General features: G+C 49.6%; 1 protein-coding gene across 6 annotated transcripts in view; it reads right to left on the bottom strand.

Annotated features, from left to right (window-relative positions):
- The window catches only part of MICAL2 (microtubule associated monooxygenase, calponin and LIM domain containing 2), a 244,115-nt gene that overhangs the window by 75,938 nt on the left and 149,396 nt on the right, over window positions 1-18,781 (bottom strand). For 3 of the 6 annotated variants that reach the window (XM_055548615.1, XM_055548614.1, XM_055548618.1), the window contains 2 exons: window positions 17,077-17,179; window positions 13,182-14,479 (listed from right to left, as the gene is read on the bottom strand). In XM_055548615.1, coding sequence (XP_055404590.1) covers window positions 14,439-14,479; window positions 17,077-17,179 — 144 coding nt within the window. In that variant the 3' untranslated portion in view covers window positions 13,182-14,438. Of the gene's footprint in view, window positions 1-1,274; window positions 1,456-13,181; window positions 17,180-18,781 lie in introns of those variants that run through there. The other 3 variants (XM_055548617.1, XM_055548616.1, XM_055548613.1) reach the window with 2 other exon arrangements.

Genomic DNA, 18,781 nt, shown 5'->3' on the forward strand with positions numbered 1-18,781 from the left:
CCATCAGACAGAGGGCTTCCAGGGAAAGGGCTGTAGTTTAGTTACCTCTGTGCCTGGCACCCAGCCTCTGGCTTGGTTCTGGGCCGAACTGTGTCCCCCAGATTCATAAGAAGTCCTAACTCCAAGTACCTGGGAATGGGACTGCTTCTAGAGACAGGGTCTTTACAGAGGTCATTAATGTAAAATGAAGTCATCAGGGTGGGCCCTAATCTAATCTGGCAGGTGAAAGTGAAAGTCGCTCAGTCATGTCCGACTCTTTGTGACCCCACGGATGGTAGCCCACTAGATTCCCTGGTCCATGGGATTCTCCAGGCAAGAATACTGGAGTGGGTTGACATTCCTTTCTTCAGGGGATCTCTCCCACTCAGGGACTGAACACGGGTGTCTTGCATTGCAGACAGATTCTTTACCATCTGAGCCACCAGGGAAGCCTAATCTGGCAGGAGTCCTTATGATTTTCCTTACAAGGAAATTTAGACACAGGTATACATAGAAGGCTTCCCTGGTGGCTCAGAGGTTAAAGCATCTACCTGGAATGCGGGAATCCCGTGTTCCATCCCTGGGTCGGGAAGATCCCCTGGAGCAGGAAATGGCAACCCACTCCAGTACTCTTGCCTGGAGAATCCCATGGAGGGAGGAGCCTGGTAGACTACAGTCCATGGGGTCGCAAAGAGTCGGACACGGCTGAGCAACTTCACTTCTTCACTTCACACGTAGAAGGAAATGGCAACCCACTCCAGTACTCTTGCCTTGAAAAATCCTGTGGATAGAGGAGCTTGGTGCAGGCTACTGTCCATGGGGTCGCAAAGAGTCAGGCATGACTGAGCGACTTCACTTTCTTTCTTTCTTTCATATATAGAAGGAAGGGGCTTCCCAGGCAGTAAAGAACCCGCCTGCCAATGCAGGAGATATAAAAGATGCAGGTTTTGATCCTTGGGTCGGGGAGAATCCCTGCAGGAGGGCATGGCAACCTGCTCTAGTATTCTTGGTTGGAGAATCCCCATGGACAGAGGAGCCTGGTGGGCTACAGTCCATAGGGTCACAAAGAGTTGGACACTACTGAAGTGACTCGGCATGCACTCATACATAGAAGGAAAATGCCACATAAGTGAGAAGACCACCATCTCCAAGCTGAGGAGAGGGGCCTGGAATAGTCTCTCCTCATGATCCTCAAAAGGAACCAAGCTGCAAGTGAGTAGGGAGAAGACTAGTGCCCCAGAGCTGTCTGCTTGCCCAGCCCACCCTGCCCCCGTCCTACAGCAGTGGGAGCGTACCTGCTGTCATCGCTGGTGACCAGGACGCGTACGGCCAGCACGTCCTGTCCAACTACATCCTCCCCAGGGCCGATTCTCACTGCGGTCCACTCAGAGGGCAGGGGGGAGGCGGCTCCCCCTGCCACATCCCCAGGCTCGGGCTCCGGGACGCTCTTGGGCTTCTTGGGGGAGGTCGGCTCATCTGTTGAAAGGAGAAGAGGGTCTAGAGAGATGGTGGGAACGGACAGCCCTGCAGGGAGCCTGCCCTTCCTCCAGAGGCTTGGGTGGGCACTCCAAGATAGACCTCCTCCTCCATGCCATCACCGGGTCCCCACCACTCAGCCCACCAGACATCCCAGCATTTAGAGCACACATCTTGTGTGCTGGGCATGAACATACACACCATCCCATTTAACCCATAAAGGAGGGTTGAAACGTGCAGAGGGCCCACCAGACTCTGTACTGCTTTTGTCAAAATCACACTGTGCTGCTAAACCCAGCGGTAGCTTCTCATTTCTCCTCTTACTTGACACACCAGCAGCCTCTGGCCCAGCTGATCATTTCCTCCTTCTAGAAGCAGTTTTTCTTTCAGGACAGCATAGCTGGCTCCCTCCTCCGCATTGGCTATCCCCTTCTCTGTTTCTTTCAGTGTTCCCCTTTCCCCAGGACCTGACCCGTTAGCACTGGAAGGTCCCAGGACTCAGTGTTTGAACTGCTTCTCTTCTCATCTACACTCATGTCCTTGATGACCTTATTCAGTCTCATGACTTTAAATAACCCCAGGCAGCATGGACTCGCACATCTCTCTGTCCAACGTGGACATTCCCCTGAATGTAGATGCATGCACACCAAGGCTTTCTTGGCATCTCCAGGGAGATGTCCAATAGATACCTTAACCTCACACGCATGGAAATCTCCGTCTCCACCTCTCCCCCAGCCTGCCTCCCCATGGCCCTCCCATCTCCGTAAATGGCAACTGGGGCCCGCTGGTTGCTCCAGTCAACACTGCAGTGGCATTCTTGACTCCGTTCATTCTTTCACTCTTCACTCGAGCTATCAGCAGATCCTGTTGGCTCTACGTTGAAAATATGCCAGGAATCCAGGCACCTGTCACCACCTCCTCTGCTACCACCCTGGCCCCAGTGGTCACCATCTCGTCTAGATTATAGATACAGACGCTGCTGGTTTCCCTGCTTTCCCTCTGGCTGCGCCCACCCTTCAGTCTGTTCACAACAGCTGCCGAGTGACTGTTAAAACTGCTGTATGATGCAGGCAACCCAAAGCTGGTGCTCCGTGACAACCTAGAGGGGTGGGATAGGGAAGGAGGTAGGAGGGGGCTTGAAGAGGGAGGGGACATAGGTATACCTATGGCCGATTCATGTTGATGTACGGCAAAAAACCATCACAACATTGTACAGCAATTATCCTCTAGTTAAAAAGTTTTTAAAAACTAAAAAAAAAAAGAAAGTCAGACAATACCACCACCTCCTCTCACAATCCCCCAGGATCCCTGTGATCTCATCTTCCAGTGCTTCCCCCGGCTCTCTGCTCCGACCACATGAACACCATGCTGACTCTCCCACACTCAGCCCGCCCCGGTCTCAGCCCCCAGCTCAGAGGTTCTTGCCTCTTCCTCGGAGACACTATCCCCAAAGAGCAGGGCTTGCTCACCCACTACCTTCAAGCCTTCAGCCAGCTGTCGCCTTCTCAAGTAGGTGACCCCAGTCATCCTCCTCAAACGGGGACCCACACCCTCAGGGCTCTCCTTTCCTTTTACTTTTATCCATAGCATATCACACCTTCTAATGAACTACACACATTTCCCATTCATTTTGTTGTTCTCTCTCTCTCCCCTGCCGAGAATAAAGGCAGTGATTTTTGCCCATTTCTTTCTTGCTAGTATTGTGCCTGGTGAAGAGTAGATGCTCAATAAATACCTGTTAAATGAATCAATGAATCAGTTGGTGAATAAAAGAGCAAGACAGGCAGCCCGGGCCCCAGTTCCCTCTTGGCCATTGACTAGCTCAGTGACGTCCTCTCTGGTCACAGTGGGAAAGGAGTCCTTTCTCCTAAGGATGACACTGCACTTGATCTTGGTTCCCCCTACACATCCCCCAAGGTCATTATCTCTTCTTCCCTGTGCCATTAAGTCTTTGTCTCCTGCATCTTTTCCATAAGCGTTTACATACTCTACCACTTTAAGAAAACTGTTTTTACTCCCAGTCCTCCCATCCCCGCTCCCAGCCAACTCTTCTTCCTTCCTCGCTAGTCTTCTTGGAAGAGTTTGTTGCACTCACTTTCTCCATTTCTTCAGCTCGCATCACTCACTCCTCAATCCCCTATAATCCTGCCTATACCTCCACTATCCAAATGACCCCAACGGAGTCCCTAGTGCCCTCCTTGTTTCTAAATCCAGTTCACTGGGCTTTGGGGCCCTCCTGCAGCTCTTGCACTCTGCTCCATGCTGCTCCCAGGCTCACTTTCTCTCCCTGCCTTGCAGACCGTTCCATCTCAACCATTCTGCCTTCTAGCCAACCCTTAAATGATAGGTTCTTCATGCTTCCACCTAGGCCCTCTCATTTTTTCACCCACACGCTCTTTCTGGGAAATGTTATCTACTCCCTAATTCTACTGACCATCTGTGAAGATAATTCATTTTGAGTTTTATGTGCAAAGTTGCACATTTAAAAATATTGTACAGGTCCAATAACACATGTTTACAAGCAGATGCAGCCAGGTGGTCACTGGTTTGTAAGCCCTGGTACAGTGCATGCTTGCTTGTGAGGACATGTATGCACCCTTCTGCATTGGTGAGGCTGTAGATGGAGGGGATGCATTTGGGGAGTAAGTGTTGTAATTGAATGTGTGACTATGTAGTAATAATAATAGCAGCAGCTTTTACTGAGTACTTTTATGAGAATTTTAGCATGTAATAAGTCTATTAAGTGTCACACAAGATTCTAGGAAAAGAAGTATTATCCCTATTTTGCTGCTGAGAAAACAGGTGTACAGAGAGGTTAAGAGACCAGCACTCAGTAGTATATTTCATCAGAGGACAAGGCCTAGTCTGTATGTCTGTGAGCAGAACAGTAGTGCAAATGGGCCCCAATATGCATGGAGGTTATTCTATGAGTTTGGACTGGGATGCGTCCCCAGTTCTTCAGTCCCTCCCCATAACAGAGTTGTAGTTTGTCCTATGACCTTGCAGTCCTTCCCACTAAAGAGGTGGGGTGAACTTCTCTGTCCAGTTGCCCTGAGGCTTGGCCCTGAGACTTGCTTTGACCAGCAGAAATCAGTGGGCATGATGTGAGCTGCAGCTTTCAATGCCCTTGCTGTTTGGCTAGTCCACTTGCACTCCTGTTTGCTGGCCATGTGAAGAGCTTGTCCCTGGTGATTACTGCCCTTTCAGCCTAGGGTCCCTGACTGTGGCACATGGGGCAGATCTGGAGCCAGCCTACAGCCTGGCTGATCCCATGGAATCCCCGGCTACCTTTACACCTGCAGCCTGAAGCAGAGCCACTCAGCCAAGCCAGAGACCCACAAGCAAGAAAAAATGACATTACACGATACTAAGGTTTGGGAGGCTTGTTACACAGAGTTGCTGCCGCAGAGACCTGGCTCTATACATGGTTCACTGTGAGTATAGATGTGTGTGCCTGTGAGCTGTGTGTGCAGCTATTTGCATAGTCAGCGGAAGCTACTGTGCTCTTCTCTGATCCAGGTTGTACTGGGGATTTGAAGATGAGTCAGCCATGGTCTGCCTCAAAGCGCCTCTTTCTGCCCCACAGGAAAAAGAAGGTCTGTTCACAAATACCTGTGTTATAAGCTAGACCCAGAAGAGTGAGGCCAAATGAGGTGTGAGTGGAGGGAGGTCAAACTTCCATGCAATGAAGATTTTGGTTACAAGGCACCGTTTCAATGGGGCTTGAGGATGGGTAGGATTTGAACAGGGAAAGGAGAGGTGGTGCTCCAGGGGGCAGACCCCTGGGAGCAAAAACCAAGTGGGAAAACACTGCCACCTGCATAGGAATGGAAACTAAGTCCACGCGACTGGAGGGCAAGAGCGTAGAGAAAAGAAGCCAGTGGGAAATGACTGCATTGACACAGACCGGGAATGGCGAGGTGAAGGGTGGGTTTTGCTCTGGGAGCAACCACTGAAGGGCTGGGGGCTGGCAGTTGGCATCATCAGATTTGCCTCCGAGAAAGACAGCTCTGGTTGCAGAGGGGAAGGTGGATGGAAGGACCCACAAGGAGGAGAGAGGAGAGAGGGATACCAGTGAGGAGGCAGCTGTGATGACTGGAGGAGACCTATCAGCTGAGTACACAGGGCGGAGAAGAGGGGAGAGGGAGTGGAGAGCAGTTTGGCCCCATGGGCGGCTGCAGGCAGTGGAGGTGAGCTGTGCCAGGCGGCAGACACACACCCACTATATCTCAGAGGCCAGCCCAAACCTGCAAGAACACCCGGGGTCTGCTTTCCTCCTTCTCCTTCTCTCTCCTGGAGAGTTTTGTCTTTGCCAGCAGGGCTGAGGGATAGATCAGAGTAAGGCTGCCTCCATGGCTTCTGGAGGGGTGGGGATGTGGCTGAATGAAGATCCCCCAGTGCAGCAGGGTTGGGGCCAGTGTCTCTCACAGGGGAGCCCGGGTATCAGTGGAGGGGCAGGGGCCAGGGGGCACCTGGTCATGGAGACTTGTGGAAAAGAAGGTGGTGCTTCCTCTGGTCACCACCTCGCTCAGGTAGAAGACCCCCAAGGAGAACATGCTCCTCCCTTCCTTCTGCCCCACAAGGCCCAGGCAACCGCTGAGCCTCAGGTTCAGCGCTGCCCCAAGAGGTAATTTCCACTCAAGCTTCTATTCCAGATACTTCTTCACATTCCCCTGAGGATCCCTAGCCAGACCAGTAGTGGTAGTTCTGGTGGTACTAGTACTTGTAATGGAAGTAATCGAAAAGCAATAACAAAAGCAGCCCCAACTCATCACCTGGGGCCACATGCCTGTTTAGGAGTTTACATTCATCTTCTCTGATATCCCCCCATCCTGAAAAGATGCTATGATCATCTTCACTGCATGAGTGGCAGAATGCAGAGACCAGAGTAACTCAACCAGGGCCACCCCAAGGGTGAGTGGGATCAGCCAGCCCTGGACACAGAGCAACGTGTCTGTGACCAGCCCCAGGTGAAGGGCCTGGGTGTGCTCACTGGTGCCGCCTCCCCCAGGCCCAGCTGCTCTTTGTCCTAGGCTTTGCCTGAAGTCATCGGAGCTCATAGGGAGAATTCAGTGGGGCTGGGAGCTGCCAGGGGAGGAGGTGTCTGGTTGTGGAGGGTGAGGATGATCCAGCCCTTCCCAGGGCAGCCTCCCCAGTCTCCTGGAGGGAAGGAGATCTGCTCAGAGCTGAGCATCTCAGTCTCCTCCCATTGCTGAGGCCAGACACCTGCTCCCTGGAGAAAGAGGAGACTCCAGAGGCAGAGGCAGGCAGTGTCTCCAGGGAAATGTCTATCCTCACTTGGCCCCAAGCAGCCAAGTCCTGAGGCTCTTTTGTGTCCAGGCCCCTCCAGGCCTTGCCCCTCTCTCTGCTGGCAAACTTGTTCCCATTTTCTCCCCAAGTCTGGAGACCCTCCACTCTCCTCCAGAACCCAGGAAAACAACGAAGCAACAGGTTCTGCTGGGTACTGTCATTAAGCCTGTTTTACAGATTAGGAAACTGAAACTCAGAGGTGTTATCTCACTGGTCCAAGGTCACACAGCTCCTAACTGCCAGAGCCACTTTTGGCTCTGGGCTTGTAAAAGCTCCCTCTGCTCTCTTGCCCATTGTTCTCTTGGAAGAGAGAAGTTTAACAAGAGCAATGAAAGTTTATCAGTCAAGAAAATAGAACCCAAGTCAGGGAGTTCAACAGAGTAAAGTTAATAAAGGAAACGAATAATGATTGGTCAAAGTTTTTTTGAGTTATTTGACGGAAAAGTCAAATAGGGATGACAAGGCAACGCACAGATGAGTAATAATAGGAAGCTACTGGCGAGGGGGACTCTGGGAGGAGCTGGTGCTATGAGCCCGGAGGCCAGGGCCACACAGTAGGTGGTGGGTACCATGGGAAGTGCACACCACTGCCTGGGATGCAGAGTGATGGAGGAATACCCTGGCTCTCCCTTGATCCCACCCTCCAATCCCTCACTAGTAATGTCTCCACAGTCAAACTTAATAGGAAGCCAGTTGCAAAGGAGCTTGGGAGATGTAGTTTGCAGGGTTACACCTCTATGGTAAAGCATCTGCCTGCAATGCGGGAGACCCGGGTTCAATCCCTGGGTTGGGAAGATCCCCTGGAGAAGGAAATGGCAACCCACTCCAGTATTCTTGCCTGGAAAATTCCATGGATTGAGGAGCCTGGTGGGCTACAGTCCATTGACTCACAAAGAGTTGGACACGACTGAGCGACTTCACTCACTCACTCACACCTCTAATATAGAGCAGAGCAGGGGAAAGGCAGGGAGTGCGCCCACGAGCAAACAGGCAGCTGTCCAGGGTACTAAGCATAGTGCAGTCTCCTGGACTGTGATGAGTGAGGGGACACGGACAGGCCCCAGCAGGATGGGCGAGAGCCCTGGGAAGGAGCCTGTGTCCAGCATTCCCTCCACCCAACTGCCCTAGGAGGGATCTGTCGGTCTAGTACCAAGGGCCTTTGCAGTGCATGTCCCTTTCAAAGACAAAGGCACAGATGTCTAAAGAGCACAGTTGTCATCCTGGAGGAGAGTACACTACCAGGAACCCCAGTTTCCAGGGGCTTTCAGGGGATGAGTACACTGATGGGTGGCCCTGGGCCCACCTGCCATGCTGGGGCATGGCTCTCCTGCCCAGTGGCATTCCCATAAGGCATCCCCGGGCTGACCATGGGGCATGTTTGTGTGCAGACATGTGTACTCGGGCTCACCCTCTACTGCTTTGAATCAGCGTGAGCAGTCGTCCTCCAAGGACCCTGCTTGGCTTTAGCAGTAACTTCTGTGCAGAAACCAACTCAAGTAAACTAAAAGCCAACCAGAAGGAGGACCCAGCCCTTCCTTTGCTCACAGCCCCCAGCAGAGCTGATCTGCTCATCTCACAGAGCCCTCTGCCCAGACACACCATGAAAACACCAGCTACAGATGGGCCCCCAGATTGGCCTGAGCCCTCCGAGCAACAAGGCCTCCTCCATCAGGGCTGGGAGGAAGGGATGGGGAATGCGGTGTCTTTCCAACAGTGTATTGGCCCGAAGGCAGAGAGGAAGCTGACTTTCCTACTTGTGTTTGGCTCACAGTGCCAGCTTTGGAGCCTTAGTCCCCAGATCTTGATTCTTCTCCTCTTTCTTCTCCTGCCCATGCTGGCCAACCTTGGGCCTCCAGCTTCCGACATACTTGCTCTGACACGCAGCCAAGAGAGGCTGTGTGCAGATTATATCCCTTGGAGGTAAAATGGAAGCTAAACCAAAACTCCCTTCTCCCAATCAATCCAAAGGCTCTGCAGAGGTAGCAAGACACAACGCCTACTGCTCTCACGGGTTCTCTCTGCTCCTGTGACCTGACACCAGCAAGATCATCTCAGACCCCAGATGGCCACAGGCTCCCTAGTCAGAGGAGTCAGAGGTCCAGGCTGGAAGGCAGGACCTTTATATATTCCACAAATATTTATCGAGGGTCCGCTATGTGCCAAGCACTGGTCTACCTGATGGGTGTATACGAGTGTTCCAAAGAAACAAAGACTCCCACCCTTGAGGAGCTTATGTTCGACAAGAAGGAAAACATAAACAATACATTAGGTAGTAAGTGACTTATATAATACAGTTGGAGGTGATAAGTATGATGGAAAAAATAAATGGTAGGGGGATCAGGAGAGCTGGGGGTGCAGGTCGTGGTATTAAAGGTGGACCTCACAGGGAGGGAGACACAGAAACAAAGAGATCAGTCATATGGATACCAGGAAACGGTGTTCCTGGCAGAGAGAAGAGCCAGCGCAAATGCCGCTGGCAGAGGCCAGCGTGGCTGGGACACAGCATATGAGGCGGAGCAGGTCAGAGTAACGGGGGCCAGACTGTACAGAACCGTCTGACTCCACCATATGCCTCTGAGCTGGGCAGCCATTGGGGTTTTGAGCATAGGAGAGATCAGATTTAAGTTCTAACAGAATTACTCCAGCTGTTGGGTTGAAAATAGGTTGAATGGCATAGGGAGAGCTCTCTATAAGGAGGGCTTGTAGGAGGTCGCCGGAAAGACTTGGGAAGAGATAACAGTGGTTGGGACCAGGCAGTAGCGTGGAGGTGGTAAGATGCAGACAGAGTCTGGCTGTACTTGGAATTCACTAGCGGACTGGATGCAGGGCCAAGAAAAGAAGAGCCAAGAATGACTCCAACCAAGGCTCTGAGCTGAGCAACAAGAAGAAGGGAACTGCCATTTCCGGAGACTGTGAAGGCCAAGGGTGTTGTCTGGCTCAGGGGAAGATCAGAGGTGGACATCTAAGTTGGAGACTGTGCAGAGAGCAAAGTGGAGATGGTGAGCAGGCAGTCATGGCAGAGCTGGAGACGGCTCCTCTGCTGAGACTCAAGACACTCACTATAGCAAAACTAAAGTGCAGGTAGTGGGAGCGAGGGGGCTCAAACTGAGGCCAGAATGTCCAAAGGGAAGTAACCAGTTACCTTCCAGAGAGCTGGGGGACTGGAAGACTAGAGAGCAATAGGTGTTGCCACCCCACGTGAACTGACACCCGTTTAGTTCTCAGAAGTCCTGTCAGACTCTGAGTCTTTCTGACCCAGAATGCCTCCCTCAGGACACTCTCTGCTGCATGAAACCAGGAAAGTTCACCCTATAACTCAGCAAGAGCCCTTGCTGGGCACGCTCACCGACTCCACCTTCACAAAACCCTCCGCCAGAGGCATCACTAGCTCCATTCACAGAAGGGACTTGCCCAGTGCCTCTGAGTCAGTACAAAGTATTGGGGTCCGAGCTGGGCCTTCAGCCAAGTCCAAGGCCTTCCTCTATGCCAAGGCCTTTCCTGTGAGCAGCACCAGATTTCTAGCCTGAGCCTTGGACAGGTGAAGATGCTTAATAGTTGAAGATCCTGCTCTAGGGCGCCTCTAGCTTCAGTATCAACCCAAGGAGGTAAAGAGCTAATGAGGTACCACACAGGAACTCTTCGACTCCTTGGAAACACTGGCCTTGGGCAGTGAAAGTACCAGTTGCTTCTTTTACTTATTTAAGGGATTAAAGGAAAATCCCTGAAAGCAAATGAGTTCACAGAAATAGAGGAGAGCAGCCCACGCTCACCCACTTCACTTGACCCACTTACCCTACTCCGTATTCAGGTTGTAGGGACTTGCTTTCTCTGGCCAGATTATTTCTTTAGGATCAGTTCCTGGGATGGGATTGCTGGGCCCAGAGGTCAGAATCCCTTTTTTTTGGGGTCTTAATAATTGTTACCATATTGCTTTCCAGAAAAGATTGTCCCCATTTAACTTTTCACTTAATACTAGTGATTAAGTCTGCATTTTTTCCTTACAATCTATTCACTATTCCTTTACTTATTTAGTGGGTACAGCATAATTAATTTACATTCCTTTGAAAGCCAGGTTAGAACATTTTTGGAAATGCTTGCTGTTTCAGTGTTCTAAAATTTGCTTGACTGTGAACTATTCATGCATTGTCTTTGCCCGTTTATCACTGGGTCTTCAATCAACAAATACTACCTACATGGGCAAGGTGCCTGAGACCATTGCTTTGCAGGAACTTTCTAAATGCCACAGCAATGAACATCTTTGTTATCACATCAAATTCAGATTTTCCCCTGGTCTGCCTGCCTATCGACTATTTTTTTACTTTTTACACATTAAGTTTTAAAAAATGTTTATAAGTCAGATCTGTGCCATGTTTTCCCTCTGAGATTTCTTCCATCAGAGATTTTAAAGTTTAGAAAGTCACCACTCCATTATCTGACCAATACTTAATTCTATTATTTACATTTTTAATTTCTTTCATCCAGTGTTTCTGGGTAAAGAATATTTTATAAACACTTACATCGAATGTAATATGCAAAACAAAAAACTCACTTCAAAGAGGTATAGGAAAACCCAGTTGAAAAAGTTAATTAGGGAGAAGGAAATGGCAACCCACTCCAGTATTGTTGCCTGGAAAATCTCATGGACAGATGAGCCTGGTGGACTAGTGTCTGGCATCGCAGAGTCGTACACAACTTAGCAACTGAACAGCAACAACACACAATCAGGCAGATGGTGATTTGGGGAAATAGTTCTTGATGGAAATGTGACATAAAATGAAGAGTGAAGTGACCTAGCAATATGGAATACAGAGTTTTGTAAGAAATGAACATTTGTGTGTAGAATAATAATTGCAAATATTCAAACAATAAAGTCCATGGCTAAAGAAAAAAAAAAAGAAAAAGTTAATTAGGTTTCCTTCCTGGAGGACTCCTCAGACTTGAATGTGCTAACGAGTCTTGTGGATCACCAAGATTTGGGAGGATCAGCATGGTAAGTATAAAACATTTCCCAAACTCTGGGACTATGGATCCCTTTCTTCACAAAGCATCTCTCAAAGCTAGTGTTCTATGGTCACACTTCAGAAAATGTTGCTTTAAGCCAACTTCAAATCAAACCCACACTGTAAGCTCCATGAGAATGAGGACTTTTGTCTGTCTCATTCTCCGCTATTTTCTCAACATACAGTAGATGCTCACTAAATATTAGCTGAGTAAACCAATGTGTGCATGTACAAATAAATAAGTGCATGCACAACTAAACAAAACAAATCAAGCCTAGTACAACAACACTGAGCTAGGCACAATCCAAGATGCAGGGAGGGGCGGTGTTCTATGTAGCTCACTGCTGCATCTTTAGGTCCTGAATACGCCTAGGCATTCAATGAACACGTGAATAGATGAATGAATAAAAGAATAAGTCACTTGTCCAACCCAGCTCCTGACTTCAGTCCCTAACAGCCTTCCTTTTAGGGAACAGAAAGAGTATCTCACCTGGGTAAGAGTAACAACACTTGGTCATGATGCCAGGCAGCTCCAGGCACCAGCAACTGGGCTCAGAGGCCCAGGGCCTCGGAAGTGCCCCTTTAGAGACACAAATGCCCTCATGAAGTTCATAGATGAGTTTACATGCCAGTGTCAGAAGTCCAGCACATCCAGCCTGGCCAAGAAAGGCATGCACCCTAGGGAGGCGAGGGACCAGATTTCTTTGACACTGTCCAGACTAGTTGAATGAAACTTCAAATCCTTCCCTTAAAGACAAGTGGAACTGAGCCAGAGCCTGCCATGGAAACATCCTCAGAATGGCCCTGTGGGCAGAGCCTTGCAGCCTAAGAAACTGAGTGACCTGAGCCTTTGAGGGCAAAGTGGGTCTCTTAGCAGCCCAAATGACTCTCCTCCCTGGATAAACACACCTGCCATGCGCACGGCCATCCTGAAACCAATGTCCAGTCCTTCCTCTTACCTTATACCCATCACTCAGCTGGGCCAGCACAAAACTTTCAAGAGCAACCTCTGTCGCACGGGAACCTAAGTTAGAGTAAGGTCCCTAAGTAAAGTTCTCTGACAGGTCCGTGGCTTGGATGTGTGCAGGAAATGGGTGCAAGCAGTTGTCAGTACAGTCTGTTCCTTATAGCTGAGGGCACCCTGACCCTCAGCCAGCAATGCCCAGCACCTAGAGCACAAAAGGACTGTGAGTTTTCAAGGAAGAGCCCCCCAAAGCCTGGCTGCAGAGCATGGGTGATATTTTCCAAATATTACCCCCAGGTAATATTTCCTCCGAGAGTGCCCAGCACAGCCCCAGAGAGCTCCATGTCACCACAAGGGCAAGGCCCGCCAGTTCAGGAAAGGCCAACCCCTTCAACCAACCCCTGTGTTTGAGGTTTGAGCAGCTTCCATGGCAAAGAAGAGAGGAAACAATGAGCTTTATAAAGAACCATATTTATTTCCATGTACAGCATCAAATACCATAAATAAAGCTAAACATTTTTCGCTGTGTGCAAAATACAGGGTTCCACGTGGCACTGTAAGGACTACCAAAGGTCACAAACATGCATGGTGACAAGGTGGGGGAGGCTAGCTAAGGAGGAGGCTGGGGGGAGGAGGGCACTCTTTGGTTGACATTCTATAAAGGGGAGAGACTCTGCAAGAGAAGATAAGACAAGAACGGTGACTTCGTCCTGGCTGGGATCTGCACCAACAAGGGAGCAAAATGCAGCATGCAGGGCTGTGCAGAGAGGTCAGCATGGCTCTGGGCCGCATGCAGGACACCATCACCTGCAGCCCGGGACTGCGAGGCCTGCCTTCAACAGCCCCACCGGACCAGGTGTGGTGTTTCTCTTTAAAAGCAATGTGAGTGTCCTGCTGCTCCAGGCAGAGTCAGCAGGGGGATGTGTTCTGAGCAGAGCTTGGGGGCATTGAAAGGGGGCTGCTCTCCAAGGCACCCTTGGCCTGTGACGATGACTGCTCTAGCTGAAGCTTCTGTATCCTCTGGGGCTTTATGAGCCGAGAGAGACCAGAAGAGTCAAAGCAAAACCCTGGGAGGGAAAGTATAGGCTGCAGGGGAGGAAAGCTTCACTAGAAAAATTGTGATCGTGTGTTTAAAATAGAGAGTCTGGTCCAAGCTTGTGATGAAGCCTGGGAGAAATATTTTTTTTTTTAAAAATCCTTCCAAAAAGAGTCACCTATGGTGTGGATTGATAACATTGATAATCTTTATATTAGAAAGCAACTGAAGAAGATGCTTGTATGCATATGCTTTTTCAGAGGCTGAGAGATGAAAGAGTTCTTTTCAAAGGTGAAGGGCCCTCTCTATGGCACAGTCTCATATTCCAGGTTAATCCTCCAAGGAAGGTAAGTGGCTTTGTAAGTGCAACCAGAAAAGCATGCATGCAGGCCGTGGAGTATAGAGAGGAGGTGGGCCATGCACCTGGAGTGGATGGGGCAGCCGGCTCAGAGGGATGGAATCAGAAACGCTTTCGAGCTGAACACCACCCCACATTGTTAACCAACCATGCCACCGAATGAATGAGTCCATTAGTAGGCAAGACGCTCGCAGTTAGCACAACCAAGGCCACGGCGGGGGCAGTGGGGGAGACGGGGCGCAGAAAGCAGGTCAGGGGTTAGTACCACTCTCTGAAAATTGGCAAGAAAACCAGTCACCTCAGAGCAGAAGTGTGTCAGCCAAGAAGTGGGTGCAGCACTGGAAGGCTGAAATGAACTGATGGCCACAGTGTAAGGTTTGGAGAGAGAGAGACAGAAGAGAGAATTTAGTTGGGGGAACAAGGAAATTGATGGACAATACGAAAAGGTACAGGAGTTGACAACGAGGCAACCATTAAAAAAAAAGAGCAACTCCCCCAAACAAGTTATGGCTTGCTTAAGACAGATGAACCTTTCTGGAAGTGAGCAGTGACTTATCTGCAAGGGTGGATCCGTGCAATTGGAAATAATCCCGTGTCTCCACTGCCCCCCACATCCTCTCCGCCCCAATTTTACTCTAGTATCCCACATTTGTTCTTAAATACGTTAAGGTTTAGAAACATCCTGCTCCCAGGACTTACTTTTGTGTTTTGGTGCTGCCCCACCAGGAAGGTTCAACGTCTCAGAACAAACATCTCAGGCTTCTGACAGGCACGCCCTGTCTCACCAGAGTAATTCAAACCAGTCTCCTTATAGCCATAAGTGACATTCTCAGAGATCCTAACTCTAGCTTCATGGAGCATCCCACAAAGCATCTCATTCTGCCCTGAGCTGACGGGAATAACAAGGACACAGCTGTGATGTGTTTACATCATGACTTTCAGAATCAAACATGAAATGAATCAAGGGCTCCTCCCACCAGAGAACACTAAAATATCAGCAAAAATTTGGAAAAACACAATGCAAGGCATAGGATGAGAACAGTTCCAACAAAGACAGAGGTGCCAGTTCCCACGAACTTGGCCGCAGTCATGCCCCTGATTTACCCAAGGACTCAGGGAAGTGTTTATATTATAGAAATGCCTCCCTGCTTCTTCCCACCCTGGAGAACTTGGCATCTCAAAGCCCTTAAGAGTTCTGGCTCCTAACCCACCAGACTCCATCCTTTCTTAATCTAGAGGATCTTTCTAGTGTAACAGTCAGGGCCCAGCAACTCTAGAAACACTGAACTCGGAGGAAGGTCTTTCTCTATCAGCCATCTCCACTGTTCAGCCAGACCCAGCAGCCGTGCATGTCCAGGCAGAGTGGAGCTGGGAAGACTGAGGCCTTCTCCAGATGCCAAGAATGAAGAATGTAGGTGGGCCCAAGGCCCATTTTGCCCTTAATAAGGTATATTTCTTATGCATAAGTCAATAACAGCCTCCACTCCCAGCCTCCTCTGCTAGTCAAGACACGGGAGCTTCCCCCTGGATCAGATGCATTCCTCAGTTGGGACAATTCAATAATCGATGGTTTCTGACCGTTTGACCAAATATGCATGGCAGCCGATTGGCTAAGAAGCCAGAATGCCTGCAAGCCATGCTCACGGGGGAGGTCATGCTTTCCAGAAATAATACTGTCAGGTGCTAACAAATACCCTCAGTCCCAAAGGACATGGCATGAGAGGGCAGTTTCCTCCCTCAGCCTGACTGTTATGGACCCTGAATGGCCTTGGCTCAGACTGCAACCTGGATTGGGGACCTCAAAAGGAGGGCTTGAAAGGCCACCAGCTGACACGACTCCTCTTCAGGATTGCATCAGTTGGATGGAGTTCTGAGTGGCCAGGGGACAATGGGCTTTGGCTGCCATGCTCATTAGTGGGAAGGGAAAACGTATGTCTGTAGCAATTCACTTGAAATCCTGTGGTTCTACATAATTTGGCTGCAATTTGGTACTGGAGTCAGGGGAATCTTGAAGCTACTATTTTACATCAGAACAAGGGAGCAAAATAGTCCTTCTCCCCCGGAGGACAGGTAACAGGCGACTACATGTTGCCATATCCTTCTGTATTTAATTCTCTTTCGTCCTTTCAGTTTTGTTTTTTTCCTTCTAAATAAATTACTATGCTTTCATGTTGCAAACAATTGTCCTGTGTTGACAAGTGGTATCCAGGCACAAAATCAGAAGGCACTGTCAGGAGATCGCACGCTCGCTCCAAAGTATTCACGTTACAGGGAGCGGCTATTTCAAGACCACAACGTGGAAGGGGTTTTTGTAATACCAGTTATAAACCTCAAACCCGTGTTTAAAAAAACTGACACTCATAGAAAAAAAAAAATGCTTTCTCTTGGCTTATTAAACGTTGAAAATTGAAATGTAAACCTAGAAGTATGGCTCGCTTTGGTATAAAAGTACAAAGCTATTTAAAAAAACATCCTTCATGTCATGGTGGCCTGAAGCAGATGTTCACCGTGACCAGGCTAGGTGCAGGTGGCCGACGGGAAATTCTTTGGCTTTGCGCTAACTGGTTCAAGGGCGTGGGGCTCCCTGGCCAGCGCCTGAGCTGGCCGAACACGCCGCCATCTACGCGGGAAATGTTACGGTACTGTGGGGCTGGGCTTCAGTGCAGCTTGGCCGGGACGCATCTGAGCAGCCAGTCGCGGATGCTCTGGAGGGACTCCTCCGACTCCCGGTACATGGAAGCCAGGACCTCGGAGAACACCCAGAGCAGGGGCAGCCCGAGGCTCAGGAGCTCGTAGGTGTAGCAGTAGTTGTAAGCATTGTCCCTGATATGTAGGCTGGTGGCGCGCAGGAGTCCCTGAATCCAGTTAAGCAGCCTCCGGGGAAGGTGAAGCAGGCCCCACGGCAGCCTGAGGGGCCAGCTTAGCGCCTTCCTAAAGAAGGAATTGGGGATACCTGGGGGGCTGCCTTCCGGCGTGGCGATGGCAGCGGCGGCGCAAGAACTTTCCGCGGGAGGGTCTCGCCGAACGGCTTCTTGCTCTTTCCACATCCCCTCCTCCTGAGAAAGAGATCAAGGTGAGGGCATTCAGTCCATAATGCTCAGAGAGGGCTCCTCCAGACTCAATAAAGAGAGGACTTGGCAGACCCTACAATTTGCAACCAGAATCCCCTCCCCAAAATCTCAGCACCCCCTGTGCACTGCTGAAGGGGGCTGAACACAGGTGTAACTTTCCTGGGGTGGGGGTGGGAACTGATCACAGGAATCAGTTTCCTCTGGAGCCTTCAAAACATACATGCCCTTTGACTCAGCAATCTCATTCTCATGATTGATCCTAAGTAACAATTTGAAATATGGATAAAGATACAGGCACAAAGACATTCCCTGTAAAATGTTTATAAGGCAAAAATAGTAATGTCCAACAATATAGGATGCAAATAAATTATCAGTCATCTTTTACAGGTATCAAAGATTAGGCTCCAAAAGAATTCTTAATGGGAAACTGTTATACTGTTAGTGAAAAAAGAAGGCTATGAAACTGCAAGGTAGGATTCCAGCTGGGTGAAAACATACAGCTGACCCTTGAACAATGTGGGTTTGAACCGCATGGGTCCACTTGAATGCAGATTTTTCAATAATGAATACTACACCTCTACCTAATCCATGGATGGTTGAATCTATGGATATGGAGGAACCATCAATATGAAAGATTGGCTATAAATTATACATGAATTTTCAAACCTGCAGACAGTCAAAGGCTCTAACTCCCACACTGTTCAAGGGTCAACTTTTTCATATAGGAAAAAGTCTACAAAGAAATGTTCCAAAATGTTAATTATGATTTTCTCAGGATAGAGTGATGGTGGGTTATTTCACTTTCCTTCTTTATAGACTTTCAGTTACTTAGCCATTCTTCTACTGTGTGTGTGTGTGCCTGTGTCCGCTCAGTTGCTCAGCTGTATACAACTCTTTGTGACCCCATGGACTGTAGCCTGCCTAGCTTCTCTGTCTATGGGATATTCCAGGCAAGAATACAGGAGTGGGTTACCATTTCCTCCTCCAAGGGATCTTTCCAACCCAGGGATTGAACCTGTGTCTCCTGCATTGACAGGCGGATTCTTTACCACTTAAGCCACCTGGGAAGCCCATATTACTTGTGAAATCAGAAAAAAGCTGAAGTTGTTGGTCTTGCTGGAGATGGGTGATTAATCAAGCCGTAAAGAAGATGCTGGCTAAGAGCTACCACGGGTCGGGGTAGGGAAGGTGCTATCACAACCCACTTGCAAATTAAACAGGCCAGTCACGTTGTTGACATCAAGAGCCTGGGGAAAGGACTTGGAAACCACAGAGGGTTGGCCCTATACCAGGCATCCCTGCTTACAGTGCTCTGTGGCCACTGGGGCCCCAGGCCCTGGGGGCTACGTGGCTTTTGCATGGCTAAGCATTTAGCCCCATCCTTGCCACATAGGAAAGCTCTTCTGGGCTTCTCATGAGAAGCAGCAGTCATTGCTCTGGGAGCTAACCTCTGGAACAGCTCACATCCCAGAGGCCAGCTGAATGGACTGAGACACAGGGACCTTCCTGCCAGGGAGCAGAGCCCTCTTCACCTGAGTCTCAAGCCCCCAAAGCTAGAAACATTGGCCTAACCTGCAGGAACTCTTG

Source organism: Bubalus kerabau, chromosome 15 (assembly GCF_029407905.1).
Source record: "Bubalus kerabau isolate K-KA32 ecotype Philippines breed swamp buffalo chromosome 15, PCC_UOA_SB_1v2, whole genome shotgun sequence".
In the NCBI taxonomy this organism is placed as follows: Eukaryota; Metazoa; Chordata; class Mammalia; order Artiodactyla; family Bovidae; genus Bubalus; species Bubalus kerabau.